A 7749-nucleotide genomic window follows, 5' to 3' on the forward strand; every position below is an offset into this window, starting at 1 on the left:
CTGTGTCAGGGTCATCTCAGAAAGAGAAAATGACTTACAGCAGAGAGTAACCAAAGCCTCTACCCTACATCTCTGGCTGCTGAGCTTTTAGAAGCCCTGGTTCGTCAGCACCTGTCTGTGAACCCACAGAATTACTTCCTCTACACTTGTATTATCTGACTCACCTCCAGTCTCTCTAAGTTCCAGGGAGAGCTTTACAATAATAAAACAGTCATCTGGATGAAATCACTTCCCCAATATACTTGAGATCTGCCATGGTAAAAGGGCAGCTTCAACTGTCCCTCTTATGTCCAGGCTTCCACAGGAAAAGTCTTCACGGAAAGCATGTGGGCTCTGCTGCAGACGCCATTCACTGTGGCTCCTCTGGGGCTTCCTACTTACACTGCTTAGCTGGAGCTTTTTCTTAGTATCAAGAAGCATTTCTTACTCCACTCCCAGTCCCCAGAAGGGTCATCTCAACTCTGCTTTCCATCATCAGGTGGGCCTAATGTACACTACCATCCTAGAAGAGAGGTGACAGAACTGCTCCAACTCTGATAATAAATGAAGCTGGGACATGATCCTGAACCCACAGAGATGTAGTAAGAAGGGCCCTGAAATAATCAGACAGAAACTATATTATTTAAATCACTGCTTAGCCCATTAGCTCTAGCTTCTTATTGGCTAACTTTTACATATTAATTTAACCCATCTCCATTAATCTGTATATTGTCATGTGGCAGCGGCTTACTGGGTAAAGTTCCATTCAGCTCCAGCAGGGCTACATGGCTTCTCCCTGACTCCACCTCCTTTCTCCCAGAATTCTGCTTAGTTTTCCCTGCCTAGTTCTGTTCCCCTATAAGCTCTGCTATAGGCCCAAAGCAGTTCCTTCATTAACCAATGATATTCACAGCATACAGAGGGGAATCCCTCCTCACAGAGAGAAGTGGGTACACCGGATTCCTGTATAGATACCTGGTATCTAAAGAGTTAGCATGCCTACCTCATGTACCTGTCCCTACAGACCTCCAGAAACCTCTTTCTGGTTGGTATTGGTCCAGTTCAACCAATACAGCACATGGTACTGTAAGGACAGGAGTCAAATGCAGGTGCTGGAGAGATGTCTCATAAGAGCATTTACTGCTCTAATAGATTTTCTTAAAAAGAAATTTCTCCTTACATGTGTTTTTCTTGGATTTAATTACATACCTAGTGCCTATGGAAGTCAGAAGAAGGGACCGGATCCCTTTAAACTGGAGTGACATAAAGTAGCAAGATTCCCTGTGGGTGCTGCGAACTGAATCCAGATCCTGTATGAGAGAAGTATGCTGCTATTGTCCACTGGATCATCTCTCCAGCTTCCATGTTGTTTTATATTATCTCTCTCACTTGTGGGGTTTTCCAGCTTGTTTTCAGTCAGCACTTTCAATGTGGCAGCTCACTGACTTTTAGTGTCCAAAGATTTTCTTCTATAAAATCTGTTGGTAGTCTTTATTATGGATCCTTGTATGATAAAAGGTAATTTTTCTTTTCTGTTTCCAATATTATTCTTTGGTGATAATTTGATGTATAGACAAAATTCTTGTTAGTTTTAATTTTTGAGACAAAATCTCATAATGTAGCCAAGGCTTAAGATAGATTAAAAAGTCAGGGGAGCGCTTGGAAAATGAAATAAGTGGGGCAGAAACAATATAAAAATAAAGAGATAGCCAACTTCACAAAATCGCCTTCTGTCCTCCATGTGAATGTTGTGATATGTATCCACCACCCCCTACCATATACCTATGCAACAATAATTTTTTTTTATTTAAAAAGCCGCACATTTATTTCGCTTTCTGACTCTGAGCTTGTGCCTTCAACACTTTCACAACAATTTTCTGCTCCTCAATAAGGAAAGCCCGCTTGATCCTGTCACGGACACACTTGGCACACATGGAGCCACCATAGGCCCGGCTGACATACTTCTTTGTCTTCGACAATCTCATGAGGACTTTAGGTCTCACAGCACAAACCCTCGGAGTCGGCCTGGGCACACACCGCATGCTGATTTAGGTGCTTTTCCAACCTTCTTGGTGTAAAGGTAAACAATCCTGTTGCCAGGGGTTCGAGACAGCCTAGTTTTGTTGGAGGCTGTGTTGTAGGAGAGCCTACGACGGTATGTCAAACGCTGGACCATTCTGAGTGCCTCTAAGCACTGTCCCCGGAAGAGGAAAAAGGCATAATTTTTTTTTAAATAGACAAATTACGTCTGGTTGTGAAAACTCCAGCTAAGGGCTGTGAATTCTAAAGCAATAAAGGTGGAGTACACAGTCTATAATCATCTTATATAGAGATTTCAATTGAGAATGTTAACACTGATGAACCACACTAACCAGATGACCTTAATTTGACTTTTCCCAGTTGTAAACCTAAAACTCAAAAGAGATAGTAAGGTTTCTTTGTTGACATTCAAAAGTTATGTCTTAACCCCTTGTAACCTGGTATATTAAGAACAGCTTGAACCCTTGTCATCTTTGGACTCATCCAATGATCTCATTTAACAAATACAAAAAAGGATAAGTAGGGGTGAAACTTCACTGAACAATTCTCTTAAAAAGCCACCCAAATTAAATAAAAAACACTTTACTTAGTGAGATAACTCAGACCCAAAAAGATGAATATGGTATGTACTCACTCTAAGTGGATTCTAGCCATAAATAAAGGACAATGAACCTGTAATTTGTGATCCTAGAGAAGCTAAATAAGAAAGTGAACCCAAAGAAAAACATATATAGTTATTGTTGTTCCTTTGGAAACTACAACTCCCAGACTCCTCCTGGACTATGGATACCTGTGCGCAGGTGTGCGCACAGGTACGGGACATCCTTCCCAGACACCCTTGCGCTCCCCGTTAAAAAGGCAGGGCCACACGAGGCTCTCTCTCTCGTTCGCCTTCCCTTGTGTGTCCTGCACACCTCCCCGCCCTCTTGTGTTCCCCTCCCCCATTAAAGTGGACCCACGTGGGAGCCGCCGTGTCGTGTCTGTGTTTGTTCCGCCGTGTGTGTCTGTCCTCTGCCCCATGTTTTAAGAACAACCCTGCTTTTTTTTTTTTAAGAAGAACAGTTATCCTCCTGGATATTGGAAGTAGACAAGATTGCCAGGCAAAAGTTGGGAGCATGGGTGTGGGGGTGGGGTGGGGGGAAGGGGAGATGGGGAGAGAGAAGGGAGAAAGGGAGGATTGGGCAGAGCTTGGGGGAATGGGATGGTTGGGATGGAGGAAAGGTGGATATGGGAGCAGGGAAGTAGATATCTTAATTATGGGAGCCATTTTAGGGTTGGCAAGAGACTTGACTCTAGAGGGGTTCCCAGGTGCCCAAGGAGATGTCCCCAGCTTGTTCCTTGGGCAGCAGAGAGGGTGCCTGAACTGGCCTTATCCCATAGCCACAGTGATGAATATCTTGCATATCACCATAGAACCTTCATCAGACGATGGATGGATATAAAGACAGAGAGCACATTGGAGCACTGGACTGAGCTCTCAAGGTCCAAATGAGAAGCAGAAGGAGGGAGAACATGAGCAAGGAAGTCAAGACTGCGAGGGGGCACCCACCCACTGAGACAGTGGGGCTGATCTAATGGGAGCTCACCAAGGCCAGCTGGACTGGGACTGATGGAGCATGTGATCAAACCAAAGTCTCTGAATGTGGCTGACAATGAGGGCTGACTGAGAAGCCAAGGACAGTGACATTGGGTTTTGATTCTACTGCATGGACTGGCTTTGTAGGAGCCTAGTCTGTTTGGATGCTCACTTTCCTAGACCTGGGTGGAGTGGGGAGGACCTTAGACTTCCCACAGGGCAGGGAACCCTGACTGCTCTTAGGACTGGAGAGGGAGGGGGAGGAGGAGTGGGGTAAGTGAGAGGAAAATGGGAGGAGGTGGAAATTTTTAATAAATAAATAAAAGAAAAAAAAGCCACCAAATCATAAACATGGCTATTATTAAGACACTTGACTTACTTTATACCTAGTTGTCCTGAGAATCTTTTGTGGCGTGGTTCAGAATCCCAGCATCAGTGACAAAAATTCACTGAAAGAACTGGGGCTGAGACAGGCAGCAGCACACAACTGTATCTTCTCTTCCAACTCCTGCTGCCACTGACAGGATAGCCTGGACCTCCCAATACTCCTGCTTCGGCCTCTCAAGTGGTAACACTGCATGTCTGTCACCCTTGGGTAGCATTTTAAATTACTGCTAGATATTGCCTCATTGTCCCGAGAAACTGTTGTACCGACTTCTATTCTCACCAGCAATGTGAGAATGTCTTAACCCTTACAAACAGTAAAAATGATCACTCTCCCCCACACCTCTGTCATTCAGTACCAAGGACTGAGCCCAGAACTTGTCATATGCTAGGCAAGTGATCTAATATCCAAATACATCTCATTCAAAGACTATGTGGCTCTCCTTTGTAACAGAGTTAGTTAAAGGAGATAATCAACAAAGTTCTAAAGGCTTGAAAATAACCGCAAAGATTTCGAAGTCAGCTTTTGTTTGTGAATTATTCATCCACACCACTATTTAAGGACTTTGAAAACATTAGATGTGTTATGTTCATAGGAGGATACTGTTATTTTAGATTTCCTTACCATCTGCATTCTTTATCATGTATATGACTGTCCAGTTGCATGGAAGGGACCAGAGCTTCCATCATAGAAAAATATGTCCACTATATAGAGTAATCTCACTAGTAATTCTAGCAAATAAGTAACTTTTCTAAATTTATTGAGATTTTAATAGGTTTTTGAATGTGGTTCAAACACAGACTTTTGTAAGTGCTAGGTATAGGCTCTAATGTGGTCCTTTCTCCCTAGCTGGAAATAGAAAATATTTTTGGTTACTTTTAAACTCCTATCAACATCATTCAGAAAATCCAAATAACAGAAGTTTGTTTAGTTATTAATCATACAAGCTGTATCATGTCAGTCCTGAATTTAAATGTGCTTTTCAATGATTTTATGGATATTTTTATAATTGTTCTAGAGAGAAAAAATAAAAATTATCTTAAATTAAATGGCTGGAGATATAGCTCAGTTGACTGAGTTACTTGTCTGTACTTTTCCACATGCATGAGGCTCAGAGTTCAATCCCCAACACTGCACAGAATGAATATAGTTCACATGCCTATCATCCTAATACTTCTGAGACAACGGTAAGAAGAACAGGAGGTTCAAGATTATCCTTGGCTATAAACCAAGTTTCTAGTTCTAATGGTAGTAAGGAAATATCAACTACTCACTATATAAACACAAAAGATGAAGGAATAGAACCTGAAGCCAAGTGAATTTCCTCATGTGTATTTATTTCCCAAGGACCCGAGGCCCCTGTGCATTAAGGTCTTTATCTGCTGACCTGCAGATGACCTGTTTCACCCTGGTCCTCCACCACTGAAGAGTTAGCTTCCTTTCACACAGCAAAGACCTTCAGCACACAACATTCAGAGCTACAGCTAGGTAAGTCCTGCCCTTAGTCTCTCCAGCGATGTCCGCACTGAGCATTGCAGCACTTGTAGAAGGTGGTCATTGGCTCATCTGCAGAACGGGTCTGAAGCTGCATGAAATAGGCACGGGGATGTTCACATTTTGGACATGGCTCTGACAAAGAGAAAAACAAGTCATCCACATTACACAAATACTGTTAAGTATGGGTAAATATCTCATCCCCGCATTCATCCAGACTACTTTGCCAATGGTAAATTTGCCAATAGCAACATCCTACCCACAGCACACCAATACTAGGGGGACTGGAGAGACTGTGACTTTGAAAGCACCTCCCTAGTATCACTTTTTCTCAAATTTTATTGAAGACTGGCTGGAAGCATAGCATGGGAAGGGTCTTTTATAGTCTGTTTTGTGGGGCTATAACAAAAATACCTGCCCAGTGTGGTAGCACACAGCTATAATCCCAGCATTTAAGAGACTGAGACAAGAGGCTTGCTATAAGGCCAGCCTGGGCTACATAACAAGAGTCTATCTCAAAAATAAACAAATAGATTAAAAAAAATTAAGCCCCTACTCATTTTCCATTTTCAAGGTTTTTTTTTTAAAGATTTATTTATTATGTGTACAGCATTCCTTCCATGTATGCCCGCGGGCCAGAAGGGGGCGCCGGGTCTCATTATAGATGGCTGTGAGCCACGATGTGGTTGCTGGGAATTGAACTCAGGACCTCTGGAAGAGCAGTCAGTGCTCTTAACCACTGAGCCATTTCTCCAGTCCTCATTTTCAAGGTTTTTGTTGTTTGCTTTTATAAAACAAGTTCTTGGAGTTGGCCTCAAGGTCACTAGGTAGCCAAGATGACCTTCAGCTCCTGATTTTTCTGTCCCCACCTCCCAAGCTGTACTAACACACCTAGCTAATTCTAACTTTTAACATAGAATTGTATATTTCCTTATAGAGAAAAAGACTGCTAATCACACATGTGCCTTTCTTCTCAAACAGATAATATTTAGGGCCCTATTCTTTCTTTCCATTATCACATTTAAGTCTATCAAACATAAATCTTTTAATTTTTAAAAATTATTATTATTATTTTTTTTTTTTTTTTTGATTTTCGAGACAGGGTTTCTCTGAAGTTTTTGGTGCCTGTCCTGGAACTAGCTCTTGTAGACCAGGCTGGCCTCGAACTCAGAGATCCGCCTGCCTCTGCCTCCCGAGTGCTGGGATTAAAGGCGTGCGCCACCACCGCCCAGCTTAAAAATTATTTTATGTGTATGTTTTGTTAGTAAGTATTCTATGAACCATGGATGCCAATAGAGGACACTGGATCAAGATGGAAACCACTGAGTCATCTCTCCAGCCCTACTTTTTTTTTTTTGTTTGTTTTTCAAGACAGGATTTCTCTGTATAGTTTGGAGCCTGTAGACCAGGCTGGCCTCAAACTCACAGAGATCTATTTGTCTCTGTCTCTTGAGTGCTGGCACCACCCAGCTTCCCCAAAACTATTTACTGATTGACAGATTGATTGAGATAGGGTTGAGAGTACTGGCCTACAAGCTTGAGCCACCATACTTCACTTCCAGCTATAAAACTTTTAAATCCATATAGAATAAAAAAGACCAGAGATGATCATTTTTTTCAATAGTGGTATTTGAAAATACATACAACAGAGTTCTCCTAAGAAGCTTATACCTACAAGAGCATGGATGACTGCCCTCTATGTATCTCTCTGCCCCTCTCAACAACCATCAATATTTAAGTTGAAACCAACACTGAAACTTTTTTGTAATAAACTCCAAATTTGCTTCAAAAAGAGAATATATACCAGATTTTTATACTGGTCTAATCTGACCTGGAGAATATAAATGAAACAATGGAGTGGGTATCAGTATGGTGATTTCCATTTCAGATTATCTTTCCTTGAAAGAACCTACTTTAAATTTTTTAATACAGCCAGGTGGTGGTACACATGCCTTTAAACCTAGAACTTGAGCCAGGCGGTGGTGGCGCACACCTTTAATCCCAGCACGTGGGAGGCAGAGGCAGAGGCAGGCAGATCTCTGTGAGTTCAAGACCAGCCTGGTCTACAAGAGCTAATTCCAGGACAGGCTCCAAAGCTACAGAGAAACCCTGTGTCGAAAAACAAAAACAAACAAACAAACAAACAAAAAAAAAAAAACCCAAACAAACGAACAAAAAAAACACCTAGAATTTGGCAGGAAGGCAGGTGAATCTCTAAGTTCGCAGAGGAGGTCCAGGACACACAGGGCTACACAAAGAAATCCTGTCTCAAAAA

At 42.1% G+C, this 7749-nt stretch overlaps 1 protein-coding gene and 1 pseudogene across 1 annotated transcript in view; both read right to left on the reverse strand.

Annotated features, from left to right (window-relative positions):
• Window positions 1–1802: 1802 nt before the first annotated feature.
• On the reverse strand, window positions 1803–2168 carry LOC101988281 (annotated as a pseudogene).
• A 3128-nt stretch (window positions 2169–5296) lies between these two features.
• Polr3k (RNA polymerase III subunit K) overlaps window positions 5297–7749 on the reverse strand; it is a 5007-nt gene continuing 2554 nt past the window's right edge. Inside the window, exon 3 of the mRNA XM_005362653.3 lies at window positions 5297–5609. Within this exon, the coding sequence (XP_005362710.1) occupies window positions 5482–5609 (128 nt within the window). The 3' untranslated portion in view covers window positions 5297–5481. The remainder of the gene's footprint in view (window positions 5610–7749) is intronic.

This window comes from Microtus ochrogaster, linkage group LG8 (genome assembly GCF_000317375.1).
Source record: "Microtus ochrogaster isolate Prairie Vole_2 linkage group LG8, MicOch1.0, whole genome shotgun sequence".
NCBI lineage: Eukaryota > Metazoa > Chordata > Mammalia > Rodentia > Cricetidae > Microtus > Microtus ochrogaster.